The sequence below is a fragment of the Hemicordylus capensis genome, chromosome 1, assembly GCF_027244095.1.
Source record: "Hemicordylus capensis ecotype Gifberg chromosome 1, rHemCap1.1.pri, whole genome shotgun sequence".
NCBI lineage: Eukaryota > Metazoa > Chordata > Lepidosauria > Squamata > Cordylidae > Hemicordylus > Hemicordylus capensis.
This window is the reverse complement of record NC_069657.1, coordinates 333,384,008-333,404,953: the sequence shown is the minus strand read 5'-3', so window position 1 is coordinate 333,404,953 and position 20,946 is coordinate 333,384,008. Positions and strand designations below refer to the sequence as shown.

Below are 20,946 nucleotides of genomic sequence, written 5' to 3'. Positions count from 1 at the left end.
TGAGCCCATGTCCAACACTGTGTCCACAATACCATACTGTCTCTTGGAGGCAAAATAACTTAAGTTCCTGGATATTTATTGAAACCACAAAACCCATTATTGGTCTATTTAAGAGAAAGAGAACTACATTGTCACAAACGTGTGCTTAACAGATTATATTCAAACTCCTATGCAGTGCTAGTGTTAGACTATCAGGTTTCAATATTCCTATTAGACAAAGGGTCAATCACTGTTGATCTAATCTCCCTCAGCTCAGACTTGCCGTTTCCTAGCATTGAAACTTCAAAGGGGAATCCAGTTAAGCTTCTCTTCCTGAGATCTGCAGACTTCTGTGAATCAATCAAATGTGCCTCTTCCTAATCACACAGGTGAGGAAATATTTACTCAGACTGTGATAGACAGAACAAAAGGATTTACTTGTATGCCATCTCTTACAAGTAGCCCTGCTGAGTCTTGAACATTAAGATATCCTTCTTTAACATTTTGATTAAAGTTCTCTGTGGGAGCCAAACTTCGAGAGGAAGTTTTGTATATCCTGTTGGTCTCCCTCTGATCCAACAGGTTTCCTGTCCGATAAGGTTTTCCACAAAGGCAGACCTCGACTTGCCCATGATTGTATCAGATCTCAGCTGGTCCTGACTGCTTCATGTCTATACCAACGGCAGGATAGTCACTTGTGTCAAGTGATGTCCATGTGGTTTGGGCCAAGCAGGCCAGGGAAATCTCTAATCATCGGACTTGCAACGGATAGCTATATGGCTTAGTTATCATGTGGTTTGGGTTCCTGACAGAACTACCACCATGTCAACATTATTTTCACTTTTTATGCTGCAACTCAGAGTGCTTTTAACAAGTTCATATTACACGATACTGCCCAGCAATATCACTATTTTTCAAGCTGGCTATTTATTGCTTCAAATCATCATCCCCCCAGTCTACATTAAAAGATCGTGTTTGTAAAATGCCAAACCAAGTGCTTCATGGTTTAGAATGAAAACAAGTACACCAAGGAAAAAAAACTTTGTTCAAGAACCAAAAATTATTTGTACAATATTTATAGTCCACATATTCAACACCATTCTAGTGTTATAAGCCATTGGCAGGAAGAATATTGAGTGGGGTGGGAAGAAAACACAGCCTGTTTCAGCTAAATCTGAACAAATGCTTATTCTGGAGAATATAGTATTCTACTTTCATCTGAGATTCTAGTCAAGTATTCGTCAAACTTCTACTGAGTGCAACCTTAGGGGCATCATATCCTAGTGTAATTATCATCCAATCAGGACAATGTACAGACACATTCAACACATTCTTGTAGGTAGAGTGAAGAATTCTAAACTGGTTTCCTGAATGAAAATATTGAACTATGGAATAATAAATCCAGGGGAGAAAGGGTATAAGCTTTTGTATTCAATCTTTTGAAGGAGAGAAAACACAAGGGAAGAAACTATAGTGTTTCAGATGAGGAATTAAAGAGAAAAAGAAAAAGGAAAGATAGCAAAACAAGTGGGAGGGGAAATATTATAGAAAATATTGGAGGGGCAGGATGGCAGAGGGAGAAGAATCTCCAGAATAGTGATGGGCAGACACCAACACCATCTGACGCCCAGTTTTGAATGGATCCATTAAACATATCCAGTGGCTGTCCTACAAATCAAATCAATGTGGCCTCAGGCAGCCCGTCGTGCTGTTCCCAACCCTAGTAGTAGGTATGGGATAGTGGGAAGATGTCAGCTTGTAAAATACCCATCTAGAACTGTCCAGCTATTTGTAGGTTTTCAACCCTGAGTTTTCTGATATCTTTCTTCCTTGTTGTCATTTTGTTTCTACATCATAGGCTACCGGGATTCATTAAGTTCTATATGTCCCCATCTCCCTTTCTACTCTTATGTATGAGACCTGTGTGAACTGTGTATATACTTCCCCCTCTGCTCCCTGCACCCTCCCTTCCTCATTCATGTTTATTTTAGATTTTGTCAGGTTGTTCCATGAAGTGTGGTTCGTTTTTGAAGGATGCTTTCAGCTTTTTACGGTCACAGCATTGCGGACGTATTACCTTTAATTACGGTTTTTATGGCTTGGCTTTCATGTCTATTGATTAAGTGCTTAGTCATTTATCTGCATGCGTGTATGCCAGAAGTTGCTGTTTGTGCCTCCATCTACAGCTGTGGGCAATCTATTCCACACAGATAAAAATGAGGAAGGTTTCTGTAGATATTAATGCCGGAAAGGACTGCTAGGCTGTGTCCAGCTTATGAAAGTAGATACTGGTCTTTATGTCAATTGGGAGGTTTGTATGCTAGTTTATATTACAGCGTTTTCTTTATTACATATTCATTGGAGGGTTTTACTCCTGGCTATACTCATGTTTTATTTTAGTTTATATTGTACACTGTTCATTTATTGTATAGGCTGATGAAGCTTTGGTGAGCGAAACGGCTTTTATCCAGAAGAGTCGTCAACGTTGATTTATGGATGACTTCGATTCATCTAGTCTGCTTTTCTTCGCAAACGTTGATTGATGAACAACACCGATTCATCCAGTTTGTTTCTCCTCGCAAAGGCATGCAGAGGGTGGTACTGTACCATTGGTGCTGAACATTTTGCCATTGTGGACACTCTCATCTACTCCTGGGACTATATTTGACTCAGCGCATTTGTTATTTACAACCCATCATGTTACATGACTCTGCCCTCTCTATCGTGCTGCCCTATTTTTGGCCGGGCACTATCTTCCCCTTTTGATTACCACTTTTGTACATGTTATCACTGATGCATTTAGTTATGTGAGAAGGCTTTTGGTATACCATTTATTATTGACTGTTTTTCATTATGCATTATTAGTGTCAAGTTACTCCATTTAGTTTCAATACGCGTGTTTATTTATGTTATTGGTTATTTATCACTGGTTTGTGATTTTTGTATATTGGTCATTTATCATTGACCTTTCCTTTTGAATATACGTTTTTCATGTTGAGTTACATCTTTCATGTTTGATTTCTTATTACATACATTTTTATAGTCACGGAAGGAATTTTTTTCCTGCTTCTTTGCTGAATTCAGATACCAGTTGGATTCCACACAGTTCACACGTGCACTGCTTCACAGATATTACGGACTACAGTACCCAGGATGCATGCAATCTGATATCTTGAATGCACAATAGTGCATAAGGCCTAGCAATGTTTTTGTTCAAGCTGTAACCTGTGCAATGCGGATTGGGCCCTACTGAGTTACTTCTCATCCAGGCAGTTCTTTTAGATGTTGTCAGCTGTCATCATCAGTCCATGCCAGTGCATCACTTATGCAGTGACTTGTCTGCAGTATCGCTGGAATGTGGCAGCAGCGTACCTCCTTACTCCTGGTACAATGCTGACCAGAGCAAGGAGATATGCTGCTGTCCCGCACCAGCGATTTTGGCGACAGAGCCAGCGGAGGAAATGGGTCGGGAGGATAAGGGCACCCTCCCTACTCCTTAAAAAGGTAACCCCACTCCGCTGCTGAACCGGCCAAACACCAGTTTGGCGGTCCAGGTCTGTTGCAAGATTTGGCTTATTTTAAGCCAAATTTTGGGTTATGGCCCATTTGACCCATGAGTATACCCAGGACTGCTTAACTGGTTCAGTATTCACTTTAGGGAGTATTCCCTAAAGTGAAGGTGTCACAAATGCTTTCTCTTTTTCCTCCACTATGCAAAGAAGATACTTGGATTGGCAAGGGTTTGAACCTGCATTAAGTGGAAGTTAGCTTCTTTGAGGCAAAGTATAATGCCCTTCTTAGAACATACACTTTCTCCTGTCATCACTACAGCAGGGTAAAGCTCAAAGCCATGTGCAAATGCACAATCCCACCAGAGTCACAACTTTTTGAGTGTTGTTTGCTACCATGGGAGCACATTAGGTTGTGGCAATGAAGATTTCTCAGCTCTTACAGTGGCTAGTGGAATAGGGGTATACAACCACCATAACTCTTGTTGCTACTATTTTTCCTGTGGTTGCTATTCCTTCCCTGCAAATATGTAGGTTACAAAGTTATCCAGTAGTTATGTGCTGTCTTACAGATAAATGCAGTATAAGCATAACACTCATTATCAAATTTGTTTTCAGTCTATAGAAATAACAGGCACACACAACCTTTCTGTTTCACAAATATGCGAGAGAGAGAGAGAGAGAGAGAGAGAGAGAGAGAGAGAGAGAGAGAGAGAGAGAGAGAGAGAGAGAGATTGGTAACTGTAGGAATCTATCCCTTCTAATCTTATAAAGGTTATTATGCAATAGGATGTACCTGTAGATAAACCTTTTTTGCACCAGGAATATAATCTGCAATTCTGCCAAAGATCAATCGGCCAACTCCTGAAGTAATGCCAAGGCAAAGCAGAAGTGTCTCATCTTGAACATGTTCGCCAATCCGTTCTTTCACGTGTTTCAGCTGTTCAAAATCAGGAAAAAGATTAACTTAACAAGAAAGCCTACCCTGCATTGTGGTCAAATGGAATTTTCTTCAAATTGCTGTCAACCATATATTTACATTCTTTGAGGGGGGGAGGAATCACGGAACAAAAACAGCATATAATACAAACACTGAAAAATGCAAAGGACGCTCACTGTAGTTCTGAACTGTAGTAAAAGTGTTATTAAACTACTCTTTGCCTTAGCAATGCTTTAAGCAATAGCCTTTAAAAAGTGTACTTTTGCCTACTCAACAGAGGAAGCCAAGTATCAATTACAAATCTAAGGAAACCATAATGAATTCAAATTGAATTGTATTGCTTTAAAGATAACTTCATGAACATGGAGAATACTGGTTAGTCTGTAAAAGTGGAGTGGAAAAAGATACTATTGAGGGACTAACTTGTTATACCTTGAAAGAGTGGCGGTGGGGGAGGGGGAATCCAGCTTACAAGTGCAAGCCCAAGTACACACGTCAGGTACTTCCTGTCACTGCTGGTCCAACGAGGCAAAAGGGGCGGCAGGGAGATACGTTGCCACCCTGCCGGACCCTTTTAAAGTGTAGCTCTGGTGGGGGAAACACAGCAAAAGGGCTAAGAGCACCCTCCCCCACCCTTAAAGGTATCCCCCCCCACTTTCAAGTCACCCCCCTCTGCTGGTTCCGTACACATCCCTAAATCCTTGCTCCATTTGTAGAAGCCTACCATCAACCCACACCAGAGATGGGCAGTAGTTAAATTATTTTCATGTAGCTGAATGTATTCAATTACTTTATGAGAAGTAGTTCAAGCCACACGGTTATACTTATAATTACTTTCAGCCATTAGGAATAAACTGTTGTTTTTAAATTGCTAAAATCGTTGCTAAGAACATGCTTTATGGGCTGGATGCACTCAGAATATTCTAGTCTGGCCCAGAAGAGAGTAAATGCACCTAGAAGCATTGAACTGAGTTTTCTATTTACAGGACTCAAGTATCTAAGAATACAAATTATTATTTCAGTAAAGTAAATGTCCATAATATCCTTAAACTCCAGTAAAATGTCTTCTTGTTTAATATTTTAATTTCCAAACCTGAGGGATTAGTTTTTGAAAGAAAAAAGTAGTTGAAACTACTTGACTACTTCTAGTTACAAAAGCAGTTCCAATTACTTTAACTAAATTGTAGTTAAAACTGTTTTTAAGCTAGTAGTTGGTAGGTGTAGTCAAATTACTTTTTAAATTGTTAGTACCCTTCAGTGATCCACACCCCTCTGACAATCAAATCCAACAGTATCAAGTATCAATCCCACCTTCCTCTTCCAGTTAATAGGCGATTATAACCTATTTGGCAGTGTAATATGCAGGGTTTCCCCACAGCATCCTTCTATTCATGTGGTAGAGAAGATTCTAAAAGTTTTTGTTGGATCAGGACAGCAAGGTTCTTCAGTGTTTCCTAAAGAATACTGTTTGCCAAACAAGACCAACCACAAGAGAAGAAGAGGTCCCTTAAGAAACCAAAAGGTAAACAGCAAGCTGGAACCTCAATCAAAACAGATATATATGAACATCAATTTGTATTAAAGCTACAAATGACTAGGTACAAACAATAACCAATACATTCATATAAATCATGCATATGATGAGTTTTCTGGATGAGTCAGGTCTATACTTTATCCAACTTATAAAACTTTTGATGTAAATGCAAACACATAGAATTACTCAAATGAAAAATACATTTGAGTAATTCTATGTACATACATATAGGATTACTCAAGTGAAAGTGACCCTCATGGATCTGAAATTCCAAATGGAAAATATGTGCAGCTGTATTCCTCAGTTCAATAATAACACTGAATCAAAATCAACCAATTCACTCCTGCATCCAGTGCAAAGGCAAATTCTCACTGGGAACTCCTCAGCCCTTGAAGTCAGTAATATAAGATAGCATTTTTCATTTGAGTAATTTATGAATTTGTATATATATCCAATGTTTTGTAAGTTTGATACAGTATTGAAATGAGTCATTATCTGGAAAACTCATGATATATATGTTTTATATGTATGTATAGATTATGGTTTGTACTTAGTCATTTGTAACTTCAACACAGATCTATTTTCAAAGAATGCACAGACACAAAACAATCTAGAATTAAGCGCTTTGAATATGCACAAATGCTATGCCAAAGAAAAACATTTAAAATAAAAAACAAGAAGGTGCAAAAAGAAAATAATCAGAAACTATTATTTAAGTTTGTACGACTGAGAACAGTTTTAAGGAAAATAATTAAGATGTGTTGAAGGGAGCAAGGTTAAATATGGAAAAGGCTAATACAGCATGTAGAACATTTGGATTATATCCTACTGGAGAACTCAGGAGAGTAATAACATATTTAAACCAATATAACACTACAGTCAGAATCCCAATTAACACCTTCTACCCAAAATCAGATTAACTTAAACTGCTAATAGACTAATCAACTAGAACCCTGTTATATAAGTTAATTGAAGAGATTAAAATATATTAATTTCCTCAGGTAATTGTAAAAAGACTTGATGCAACAATTCAAACCTTTTGATTACACTAGATATGTGAAGCACATAATTGCACTTTATCAAATGGGCAAAGTAGAACCCTTAATACTGAAAATTGTACTAACTAGCTTTTGAGAGTGAGAGAGAGTTACAGAAAGTCAACTGACATACTTTTCAGTACTAAATCAATTAAATATGACATCCAGACTAGTGCTCAGCTGGTGGAAGCCTCTTGCTCTCACATAAGGAGTCTCCACAGGCCAAACACTAGTTTGGATGCTGGCCCATGTGTAATTATCTCTCTAGCTTTACAAAGGAAACTGCCTCCTTTTGCAAGCTGCAGCTCCAGATAATTAAAGTCTTCTCTGTAATTCAAGTCTTTCAATCTACAGGACACCTAGTTATGTCTTAGGAACAGCCAATAATTTTAGTTAAAAAGTAACAGTGCGGAAAAGCAAGGGAAGCCTGAGCTAACTTAGGATGTGCTGTTCCCCCCACTCTCTGGCATGCTGTTGCTTGTACTTGGAAGTGGATCCCATTTATTTCATCAGAACGTACTTCCAAGTAAGCATTCTTGAGAATGTTCAAATAGGACAGATTTTGAACTTAAAAAAAATAAATTTAGCTTTTTCTAGACATAGGATTGTAGACTATCTAGAATTTCCAAAGTAGAATGACAATTGGTAACACTCTATGGACCCAGGAAAAATTGATAGATCAGGCTCTCTGATCCCCAGATTGCTTTCAAGATTTGTGGCCACTTGCTTTTGGGCCACAAATACAAGTGGCCCAAGAAACAAACCTAAGGCATTTGTCTCTTCCAAAAAACCCACCAACCACAGAAAGGAAACAAGGTCACGATTCTTCTTCCAACCAACTCAAAGTTATGCACACGTGCACGCACGTACACACACACACACACACACACACACACACACACACAGAGTAACTGGCAGGTGTCAGGGAAACATGCAGCCATTTACTGAACATTTTAGAACAGTTCAGAACAAAGTAACCCTAACCCTAACCCATTTCAGGTCTGAATGAGCTTAAATACCTATTAACCTCCTAACTCATACTTTGAGAACTATGGCTAGTATCCACAATTCTGCTCATGCAATGACATGAGCACAAGCTGTTGCCCCCACCCCCATCACTGCAGCCACCAAAGGCCTCTGAAAAGCTGTTCCAGGAACCTGCAGCAATAGCACTGGATGCAGGATGGGTGGCTGCAGGATGAGGGAGGGAGACTCAGAATCTGGGAGAAGAGAGCTTCTGCTAGTAGAACCAGTTGTATACAAACTTTCTGTATACAAAACATTTCGTAGTCTTAAAGGGTGATCATAATTTTCCTTGATTTCCTATTTAGCTAAAGACTACCATGGCTTTTCAGAATTAGAATATACACAAGAATACATATATTGTTATAAAACCAATGGCATATCACTATTGTTGTGAACTCCTGTCAAGAGCACACATAGAGAAAAACATTACAGATGCTCTATCGAGTCTATTATGCATGGGTTAGCATTTGAAAAAGGAATATAACCATTTACACAGTTTAAGGCCACTGGCTTGTAAAGAAAAGAAAAGGTGGTTATAAAGCCAGTGACCTTTGACTGTGTCAATAGTGTTGTTCCCTATCAAATACTGCCCCGTGACTAATGATTACAGGTGATACATTGGTTGCAGACACTCTCTCTTACCGGAGAGGGTCTGCAACCAGTGTATCACCACCAGTAATAATCACATATGATGAACAGCAACAGTTGTAGCTTTGATTACTTATTCTTCTGGAAGCATATTCCCAGTCAGTGAGAGGGGGAAACTCCAGTGGTGCTGTTTCTTTATCAGCAGTGGTAATTAGTCCTGCACATGAGATCAAGGCTTTCCACGGAAAACCTTTGTGACAGATAAGCTATTGAGAAATAGTATTACATAGGAGATAGAGTGTGTCCTTATAAAATGATAAAATGAGAATGCTTGAACACATATTACTTTAATAAAAAATAAAAGGTGCTCTGTATGCAGAAATACCAAACATAAAGGTGCATAAAGTGTACCTCAAATACATTATTCCATATGAAATTTTGAATGCTGAACACAAACTATTAATATATGGTGAACAAGAATATGTATTCCCTATCCCTGCCCACTGCATCTCATTTTTGCAGATTTTAAGAGTACAACCTGATAACAGGCTAATAATCTAAAATCAAACTACTATTATTTTAAATTATTTGTTTAGTAAAGACTGTGGAGCATTAGTAGAGTTGGTAAAGTTAGTAAAGCTATGTTGAAATTATTTCTGCTTTTTTTAAAAAGCAACCTTAAAAGGGGAGAATCCTTTATCACTGCCATTTACCCTCCCTCCCTTTCAAATCGTGGACTGAAGTGTTTTAGTGGCCTCCTATTTTAAAAAATCAAAACAGTAATCCTTTTAAAATTATCATTGTAAACCTTTTTAAAAAATCTAAAGCCATGATTTAAAAAAGATAAATCTTAAGCAAATAATATTTCTGTATGTGCACTGAGAACCTCATTTTTTCCTCTCAATCACAACTACTCATGCTTGAGAGCCTTAGGATCAGCTCCCAATGTTCTCCCAATTTCAGAAGTGGCTTGGTAGGTGCCATGGAGTCTGTTTCAAAGTTTGAGTGGAGGGGGCTCTCTCGGAAATCCCACTGCATTTGTGGTCCTTACTGTACTGTCCTTAAGATTACAGACTACATGGGTGAGTGGGTTGGTGCCTGTGTTCATATCATAGGGAAGGCTCATATCAAGTTGTGGAACTCAAATTCCTTCTCCTCTACATAGAGAATGCATAGTAAGACAGTAACAATGAGGTACAGTGCTAGGCTCTACTCAATTCTGAGATACAGGTACACTATAATCTACCCTACACCCTTAGAATGTAAGATTATTCGTGAAGAATATTCTTGATATACAGCATATCTGTCAATTTTTGGCAGCCTGGTTGTTTTATGCATCTAACCAACCAATTTTATTTAGCTTTCATGATTTAGCCTCATTTTGCACTTTAAACGTCTCTCTCTAATATTTAATAGAACTCCCAAGAAAATGAGCTGATAATAGTCGTTGATAATTATGATGCTGTCATCAGATCTCCCTGGGGTAAACATGCAAGGCTAATGAGAACACTACATTAGGGGAACAAATTAGTTTTGTGACATTTTTCATAGAACATACAGAATATATCACTTTCATCAGATGAAAGTAAAGGAGCTAGTCCAGACAAGCATAAGCTTGGTCAATACCGAAAATGCAAAGAAGAGCAAGAAATGCAGAACAATTACAGAACTGTATAAAGGGGGGAAATTTCACTAACCTGGACAGTCAAATTGCAGCAGAAGTTGAGATCTGAAGGAAGATAAATGTAAAGATTAGAAAAGCAAGTAAAGCACACAGCAGCCCCGAAGATCTGGTGCCTTAGAAAACACCCATCTAAAAATTAAAAGGTGGCACTGCAATACACAGGTACCATATGAACTTGGGACAGGAAGAGAGCGTGGCGCCATGGATGAAGGAAAAAACAGAAAAAGAGTTGGCTGAGAGAGGGAAGAAAGTGGTGGTGGGAGTATTATGTTTGACACAATTCCTCAAAATAATGATCCTTGTAGTCAAAGTCACCTGGTAGAACCATTTTTTAGATTAAGGACACAAAAATTATTTTTAAAGCAGCTAGTTTGTAACAAATTATGAAGAAGAATAGGTGGAATTAAATTGATTGAAAAACTCAGAAGTAGATTAGCACTGTATCGTTACCATTGTGAACAAATCGAGCATTACAACACAGAGCTTGGTTAAATATGTTTCAGTCACGCTGAAATAAAAAGGGGCCTGTGCAAGTCATGACTGGATTGTGCCCTAGACACTGGTTTTAAAGAACAGGGTAAGCTATATTGTGCTCATTTCACTGTATTTTAGCACAAAAGTTTGGGTTACCAAAATTTTCAGAGTTATAAAGAAAGGAATATTGAAGAGAAGGAGAATGATTTTGGCTTCAACCCAAAAGACTGCTCATGGAAATGGAATGCATTTCTACTTGCTCAGTGGCTGTTGGCCATTCAGGAATTCAATACATTCCATGACCATTCAGAAGGAACCAGTGCATTTTAGTGGGCATTCCCTGTCATTCATTTTAAGATGTTAGGACTAGTGCAGACACTAGTTCACCATAGGACTTGCACGCTGACGGTCCCAGCTTCAGTCCCTGGAAGCATCTCCAGGAAAGGCTAGGAAAGACTCCTTCCTGAAATCATGGAGAGCTGCTGCCAGTCAGTGTTAACAATACTACTGAGCAAGCTGGACCAAAGTTCTAAGACAGCTTCTGATGTTCCTAAGACAGTAAGAATGGTAGTCAATGGTTGGAATAGCACATTATTTTCATGTAGAAAGGGGCTTGCATCCCTGCTGAGATCCTGGAGGGGAGAAAGTACCGGGACTGCGTCTCTGCCCATCTCTGCAGCACTACACCACTGGGGGCAAAGTGAATGTATGGGTGGGTGAGCTGTGTCCTTAGATTTCTGAAACATAAATGGGGGAGCCGGGGGGAGAGTAAACTACTTGTTTGTGGGGCACCTGCCTCCCCCCCCCCATAGCACACTGATGGATTAGGAGCCCCTGGTGGTGCAGTGGTAAAACTGCCGCCCTGTAACCAGAAGGTTACAAGTTCGATCCTGACCAGGGGCTCAAGGTTGACTCAGCCTTCCATCCTTCCGAGGTCGGTAAAATGAGTACCCAGAATGTTGGGGGCAATATGCTAAATCATTGTAAACCGCTTAGAGAGCTCCGGCTATAGAGCGGTATATAAATGTAAGTGCTATTGCTATTGCTATTGCTATTGTGCAACAGGAAGGAAGCAGCAGGAAATCTCCATTCTGTAATCAGCTTAGATTCCCATTAGACCTTCAGTCTCCAAGGTCTAATTAGGTGTTTTTGTATTTTAGATTTTTTTTTTTTTAAAGTCTGGGCATTTTTAAGCAAATGTGGAATATAATTTGAATAGTCCTATTTTATGTAACCTGTCTTCTACTTCTTTAGAATGAATGTTAAGTTTTAAATTGATCAGCTAACTTAGTCTGGATGTTGCCCACTATTTATCATGTTATGTGTATTCTTCACCAGCAGCTTCATATAAATATGTTTTAATTAGTTCATGATCCAGGCCCACAACTTTTGGCCATAAGTAGCATCTCAGGGGACAAATGCTCATAGTTATTTTTGGCAATGTCCAACCTCCTAGAGATGTAAAATAGGTGATAGCATTATTGCACTTACAGCTTTCTGTGCATTATTACCCCTTCTTTATCTCTCCCCCCAAACTATTAGGGTAAAAGTGAAATCATTTTTACACAGAGGAAAGGGTTAGGGTCAGTTAGGGTAACAAGTGGTTGTATGCTCTCCACGGAGTAATCTTTGGAGGACATTCCTGCCAATTCCATTTCTCTGACAACATCGATAAAATGTTATAGTGGTTTTTGCATTAAAAAACCCCACACACACACTTTAAAAACACCATTACAAATTTGGCCGCTGCAGACTCGATGTTCAGGACAATAAAAGCATGGTAATGCACTGAAGGCTGAAAGTACTGCAATGCGACCATCTATTTTCCATCTCTAGGGGTGTAGGTCTTATCAAAAATCACAAGCAACATTCATTCCCCCTAGATGGTACTGCTGGCTCATGTACTAAATCTCTATCCACCATTGGCAATCAATAATCTGGATCTCGGAAGCATTTTGTTTAGACTGGGAAAAGGAACAGTTCTGGTGCAATTCTTAATGACTTTATATAGCGATAAAGCAATATAACAATCATAGTAAAAACACAATTTTATATTATTTCAGTACATTTGTTAAAGACTTTAGCATATGTTTTGACTAAAATGTAGGGCTGCCATCAAATGATCACAACTTGATCAAGTCTTTGCTAAAAGATCCTAAGAATCATTAATATATTCCCCTGGATTAATCTTGTTTTGCATGCACATAATTATCACTTAAGATCCATAGATGTGGACTTTAGCATGCTAAAACTGGGAGGGGAGGAAATAACTTTTAATATCCGCCATAATGTTCTTTACTGTACACAAAACACTGAAACCAGTAGTAACACACTGATGGATTAGGTGTGCATAATCCATCAGTGTATGCAGTCAACTATGACTGCATACAACTTTATTTACAAGGAAGTGTCCTAAGAACACCTGATGGCATTTGCAGCACATGTGAGGTAGAATCCCTGATGAGGAAACCATTTAGAGATTTTGTCACTGGTACTTGTCAGTACCAGAGAGCCAGCGTGGTGTAGTGGTTAGAGTGCTGGACTAGGACCGGGGAGACCCGAGTTCAAATCCCCATTCAGCCATAAATCTAGCTGGGTTACTCTGGGCCAGTCACTTCTCTTTCAGTCTAACCTACTTCACAGGGTAGTTGTGAAAGAGAAACTCAAGTATGTAGTACACCGCTCTGGGCTCCTTGGAGGAAGAGCGGGATATAAATGTAAAAATACAAATACATACATACAGTACATCAGTCAATATATAGTAGTCATTCCAGTGTATAATTTCAAAACATCATGCTGGTCAGCTGCAGCAGTTATATTGTCAATTTCAATCTTAAACAGGGAAGGGCTGTTCCTTTTCCCACTTCCGCTAGACAGACAAGGCAAGCAGATAAGAGTTTCAACCTGCCACATCAACTAGTGGACGGGAGCACTCCCAAACATGATTAGGAGGGCTATTTGTTAAGCACCACAGTCTGCCACCACTTTACACAGTAGGCTAAGACAGACACGTGTCAACAATTCCTTTGCAGCCCAAACTGCAAAGAGCAAATCAGGAACTCAATAGGCACAAGGAAAAGTTAACACAAAAGAAACAAGGAGCACTGATGTGGTCTCAAAGTCCCCTTAACAAATAGAGCTCAAGAGAAAAATGCAGTTCCAGCATTTAAATGACTAAACTCATAGTTTGGGCTATCTGCCATTCCAGGAAGAACAGGTATTGCAAATTTTAACTAAGAGAGGTTTCCACTACTAACCAGTCCCTAACTGGAAGGAATTTATAGGCAAAAACCAATTTTCCCATTCTTTGGTATCCTTAAGAAGGAGCATACAGAAGTAGTATCTCCCATAATGGGAAGACACAAAAGCCAGAAACCACGAAGAACCCTTTAAACACCTTGAATACAAAGACCACAACTCAGAGCTAAGTCTCAAAATTGCCTCATGTGAAAATTGATAAGCAGGGGGCATTTTGAGAACACCTAAAGAAACATTTGAAGATTCCTAGAGACACACCTAAAAGTCAAGCTGTGCCCTAGCAAACAGTATTAATGTTAGAGGGGAAACCCTCAGTTTCCAATGGTTGTTGCTCAGTCTTTTTTTTTTAAATAAGAATTTTTTATTAAGAAATAGATCAAAGAGAGCAAAGACAAATCATCATAAAAACAATTTAAAACCAATCATTTTTCATGATGAAAAACCTCATTTTTCTAATTAATTACATCAGTAAGGAAAAAATATCTAGAACAAGATAAAGCAAAAGAAATTCAGACTCTTAAAATTGTAAAATCTAATCTGATCAGCTTCTTGTAAATTACATATCAAACACACTATAAGTCAAATCCAGAAAATGGGAACAAAGTTTGACCATAACGGATATTATAATTTATAAAGGGTTCCCAAACAGACATGAATGATTCAGTAGACATACCATGTACATAAGCCGAGGCTTTTGAAATTGAAGCATAATCCCACACTTTCAAAAACCAATTGTTTAAGGAAGAGATTTCCAAACTATGCCAATTAGATGCTTATATTATCCTAGCTGCTGTAATCATATATAAACACAATTCGTTTGACTTGGCAGGAATATAAGGTTTTATCATACTTAAAAGAAAAATTTCTGGAAGAAAGGGAATCTTAACTTCTAAGATTTATTCAATTTTCATATGAATTTGTTTCCAAAACTGTTGAGCTTTATCACAACTCCACCACATATGGTAGAATGAACCTGAATGTGAATTACATTTCCAGCATTTCTTAGAGAAAGAATAATCTATTTTGTTAATAGTCAAAGGATTTATATACCATCTGAAGAACATCTTATACCAATTTTCCCTTAGATGGGTACACAAAGTAAATTTCACATTCTTTTTCCATTGGTATTCCCAATCAGAGAGATCGATCGATCTATTAAAGTTCTGCATCCATTTTATCATACTTTCTTTATCTGCTCAGTCTCTGTTTCATACTTCAGTAATAGCTTATAAATTCTGCCTAATAAATGATCAGTGTTTAAGGTGATTAATTCTTCAAATTCAGTCAGATCTCTAAGTTTCCCACCCTGTAACTGTAACTCTTTCCGAACTATTGAGTTGATCTGAGCTTGTTGGAGCCAGGATGCTTGTTGCGTTGTTTGCCCAGAAGAAACTGATTTGTCCAGAGCTAAATATTGGGCCAAACTTTGTAGGGAGTATAGACTGCCTCGCCAAAAATTATACTTAGAAGAAAATTCTTCTTCATGAAAATAAACATTCAGTATTGAGGCCAGTTGTTGCTTAGTCTTTTCATTGTCTAAGGGTTAAAACACCAACCACCACTACTCTGCAACAGGTTTGTCTCCAGCTCTAATGGTGAAAAAACACCTCCAAACTGATGCCAGGCATGTGCATTGTGTGCAGGCTTCCTATTGCTCTTCGCAACATTCTCTTGTCCACAATGGTACTGTGGTAGCACAGTCACTCTAGACTGCCTGCACACACAATGTCCACACTTATAGCTCAGTGGTGGAGCATCTGCTTTGCATGCAGAAGGTCATTCAATCCTTGGCATCTCTAGGTAGGGCTAGGAAAGACTCCTGCATGAAACCTTGGAGAGCCCCTGCCAGTCAGTGTAGACAATACTGAGCTGGATGGACCAATGGTCTGATAAGGCAGTCTCTTATGTTCCAAATGTCTTTGCACCTCCTGAATCTCACATTATTTTTAAGATGAGGCCATAGCCCAGTGAAAGAGCATCTGCTTTGCATGCAGAAGATCCCTAGTTCAATCCCTGGCATCTCCGAGTAGGGCTAGGAAAAATTTCTGCCTGAAACCTTGTCAGTCAGTGTAGACAAATACTGAGCTAGATGGACCACTGGTCTGACTCTGTATAAGATAGTAGGGCCACTCCAAGGCTTGGGGTTGCCCCAGATGAGCCCATGCAGTTGGGTGCTTCCCACTGGCTGGGTGCAAATGGGGGGCATGCGGCGGACCAAAGAGGTGTTCACCATCCTTGTCACCCACCTGCTTGCTTTTTGTCCTCCTCACCTGCTGCAGTGAAAATAAGGGGTGGCATCCTCCATTCTTGCCCACCATGGCAAGAAGAGCAAGGAGCAGGCGACAGGGATAGGAAGCACCTCACTTTCCTCACCTCAGTGGGCAGCCTGCTTCTACCATCAGCAGCTCACCATGGCACATTGTAATGACATTGCCATGTGCAGTGACACCATTAACGTGTGCTGTAGCAGGCTGGAGGTAAGAGCAGCGGCAGCCTGCCATGGCGAGGCAAGCTAGCAGGCACTCCCTCTTGCTCTCTTGCTGCAGCAGGCCAACCCCTCCTACCACAATGGCATCATTATAATGTATCACAGCAGGCCCATGACAGGAGGGCACAGCCCATCAATAGGAGGGGAGCAAGGGCAGGTGACAGGGATGGGGAGCTTCTGCTCAGTCCATGGCCTGTTCCCTCACTTCCACCTGCTTGCTCACCCCCACCAGCCATAGAAGCAACACGTTAGTGACCTGGGCCATTGCCATCCCTCCCCACTTTGTGCCCTAGGCGACTGCCTAGTGGGTGAGCCAGCCCTGTAAGACAGCTTCCTATGCCTGACACCATCTTGGAGGTGCTCCCCCTCTGGCCACCAAGTTTCTAAAAATTAGGGCCTGAGGCTGCTTATTTGGGGTCACTATTCCCAAAATCCACTGCTTGAAGTGGGACCTTCAGCCCACCTCATGATCAGGCCAGTTATTTCCACTTCCAAGTACCAATTAGAAAAATGCATGATTAAATACAGAACAAGCTGGTCATTTCCAGAACAAGTCCCAGAAATCTGAGCAAAATAAGCATGCATGTACATATAGGGCACAGGAATCAAAATAACCCCATTACTTTAACTCAATATTAAATAAAAAGTCGCTAGATGCCAACCTATACCCTTAATAAAATTGAACTTCTACTTAGACAAGTTTCCCCACTTTTAATAGCATGGAAGATTTATAGGCTTAAAAAATGAACACGAGAATTATCAGAAGCAGAAGTTTCAATAAAACCAGTCAGAGATTACAATCAAGTTAACAGGACATAACATAGTTTTATAAAATGCCAATCCAAATCCAAAGGAAATAATTATGAAGTAATAAGTGTAAGTGAAGATGCTGTTAAATGTATTAGCTGCAAGAAGAACTTACTGTATTTTGCCAAGCACAAGCACACTTCTGACCAAGAGATAGGGCTCCCTAAGAACAACTGATGATACTGTGTCCTATTCTTTTCAGGAATGCCTTGGCTCTCATTTCTGCTTTTTGTTTTATAGATGCAACTAGCAGTGATATGCCACCAGGAGGCTCTACAGACAGGGCCTCTACCCCGAATCTCCTTTGGGAGAGTGTGTGCATTCACACACCAGCCAAACTAACTTACCCCGAAGTCCTTTCAAGATCCTTGGACCCACTCCATACACACATCAGGCTTTGTCTTGCAAATTCTAGCTTATCTCAAGGTATTTCCAGGTTTTTAAAATGCTGTTTTAAGCTACTTTTTCTGAAAACCTCAGAGCAAATAGGGAGAGGCACTGACACAGAATAATTAGCATGATAAGAAGGATACTCTCTTTAGAAATGCAGGTGTAGCACTTTAGTAATCTCTTTCCCCGCCCCACCCTGCCATTGGCTAGAAGGAAAACATGAAGGGATGCCATGTGAACTTGCATCAAAAGCAAACCCAAGAGCAGAGGGGAGGGGCTGCTTCCCTCAATGCCGCCAGTGTAATTCAAAGTCTCTTCACGCAACATTTACCCCGCAGCATGAAGCCATGTGCAAATAACTCCCAGTTCTGTTGTGCCCAGAAAATATATAGGAGGAATGCTGGTCTGGGGAACATAGGAAGCTGCCATATACCGAGTCAGACCATTGGTCCATCTAGCTCAGTATTGTCTACACAGACTGGCAGTGGCTTCTCCAAGGTTGCAGGCAGGAATCTCTCTCAGCCCTATCTTGGAGATGCCAGGAAGGGAACTTGGAACCTGGATGCTTTTCCCAGAGTGGCTCCATCTCTTACAGTGCTCACAACATGTAGTCTCCCATTCATATGCAACCAGGGTAGACCCTGCTTAGCTAAGGGGACAAGTCATGCTTGCTACCACAAGACCAGCTCTCCTCCCAACAGAGCTGCGGCTCTGTTTTTGAGAAGCTCAGCCAGCGCCAGCATCGCAGCCTGGCTAGGAATGTGTCTCCCTGCCTTTTAAAGCAAGGACAGCCGCTCCTGGCCGTGCTATGAATGTGGCGCTGGCCAGAATTTGCTTGCAAACGGGGGCACAACCCCATTTGTAAGCAAACCCATGCCCCCTGCATCTGATGTCAGATGCAGGGAGTGTGGTCTGGGGGCCCACTGGTGATGGACTAAACTGGGGCCGCCACAGGCCTCCCTATGGCACTGGGACCAATGGTCTGACTCTATATAAAGCAACTTAGTATGTTTCTAAAACCACATTAAAAGTTGAGTCTATTTGTTCTTACCTCCCTATCACACACAAGTTGCTGGGATTTTACAAATGCGATTTTTTTTAACCTCCAAATAAAATATAGCAAAATTTCCTTACATTACATATATTTTACAGTCCACTAAGTCAAGAAGAAAGCAGTATTTGACAACTATTTAATAGCATATTTGCTGATAAGGTGGGAGGAAATATAGGGGGAAAACTGACTAAATATCTTAGTGATAAATGATCCATATTTTAATCTAGATGACTACTTGTGGACATTTATCATGTAGCAAAATAATGGTAGATAAAAGATATTTTGCTCTGATTATTGACACGTTACTCACAACTAACACACACATTTCTGGTTTTTCAATATGAAAGACAAAATACTAAGGACCCAGACAATCTGAGAAACAGACAGACTGTGTTAAGAATACATAAAACATTACTCTGATGTTGGAACATGTAAAAACTATGCAGTTTATCTCAAAATGGAAGAGCACTTCACAGTGCTTTTAGATAATGTATAAACATATCTATTTAATACAGGCTCCTTGCTCTCAACATCACTACAGTTTAGAAAATTGTTTCAAAGTCACTTCACAAGCACATATGACACTGTGGAAAAATATTCAAAACACAATTATGGAACAGGAGGTTGCTGACATTGCCATGCACTAAAACAGACATCCTGCACTTATGGTGGCATTATGATGGAATAGTAAGATAATGATTGTTAAACCCATCCCCCAATAATTACATTTTTTGTATTAAGAAAATCCAAAATTCTAGATCCCTAACTCCTTGAAAATGTATTGTTACAGTTAATTAGCCACTGCTAGGTTATCTTTTACAAATTGTACACACACACACAATATGTGTTATATTTCACCTAATATCCATATTAGGGGAAAATGCACTTTTAGACAATATTACAAAGGGCTGGTGGATTAAATCCACAGGGAACATAAACCTCATTAAGGTTGAGTCTGAACTGGAAGATGAAGTCACAAAACACAAAATGTCATAATTTCCCCCCTTCTCAGAAGGAGTACAATTCACCCCAGTGTTGACCCAGGGTTAAATAAACAAGACAAGTTCTTCCACACTATTTCACAGAGAGAAAGACTGACAATTTCACATTGTTCCATCCACAGATTTGGATCAGCATATCAATTCTTCCCAACTACAATTTATATTTGCACATCCTACCTAATATTAAAGAACCAGCTGGACTTTAGAGGTTTCTTCCTCAGATCTTCTCCAATGAGAATACAAGGAGAAAACAGTTGCATGCCTTTAAAACAAATTTAGTGAAATAAATATGCAGTGTCAGTACTATAAAAGAAAAATGTATATACTTACAAGGTGAACATAAGGTACGAAGTATCCAAATAAGGCAGCTGGAATCCCAAAAGCCCATAGTATATAGGTTGAATTTTTGAAAATTGAGAAGTTGCAAATCTTGTTTGCTTGAGGAAATTTGGATTTGCCCTTTTCCCCACTCTCTTTGGCACTAGGAGCAAAAGGCTTATAAGTAAAGCCAGCCAGGAAAAGAACAAACACAAAGATGCACAGAATCTGGAAAGTGGCGTCTAGGCCAACTGACTTGATCAGTGCAGTTAAGAGAAAAGGCAGTGTTATAGTAAACAAGCTGCTGCCCGCAGTGACAATGCCATTCACCAGTCCCAGGCGCTTCTTGAAATAATGCCCCAAAATGACCAGGGATGGCTGGTATGCAAATGAACAACCACAGCCAAATAAAATTCCGTAGGTGAAATAGAGCAGTCCAAGCGTTCTATAATAAAAAGAAACGTTATTAAATCACAGTGCTTTGCAAAGTAATGCATACATTAACTTTAATTGTCTTGACACAAACACCTCACCCAATAAGAGGATGCATTATATAATAAAACATTCATTTGCAACATATACGGCATGTTGTCAAACTCAGCTATAAAGATGACTATTTGTAACTTTTGTCATTGAACCCCTATGGAATTTATTGGCCCATGCAAACTTAATAATAATTTCTTGCCATTCTTTTAGGATTGATGTTGGTACAGATAAGGGGATATTTAGAAACAAAACAAAGACAATCAAGTAGGCATGTATTCATTTTTAAGGTGGCTATTCTATCTAGCCAAGAAAATTGTAGATGGGACAATTTATTTAAGTCCTATTTATATCAATTGAATTTTTTGAAGTGAAA

The 20,946-nt window shown here is 39.5% G+C and overlaps 1 protein-coding gene across 3 annotated transcripts in view; it reads right to left on the bottom strand.

The window, feature by feature from the left end:
* Positions 1-20,946, bottom strand: part of SLC16A10 (solute carrier family 16 member 10) — a 103,830-nt gene that overhangs the window by 14,549 nt on the left and 68,335 nt on the right. For all 3 annotated transcript variants that reach the window (XM_053304989.1, XM_053304920.1, XM_053305067.1), the window contains exons 3-4: positions 20,100-20,532; positions 4,285-4,428 (exon numbers count right to left, since the gene is read on the bottom strand). In XM_053304989.1, coding sequence (XP_053160964.1) covers positions 4,285-4,428; positions 20,100-20,532 — 577 coding nt within the window. The remainder of the gene's footprint in view (positions 1-4,284; positions 4,429-20,099; positions 20,533-20,946) is intronic.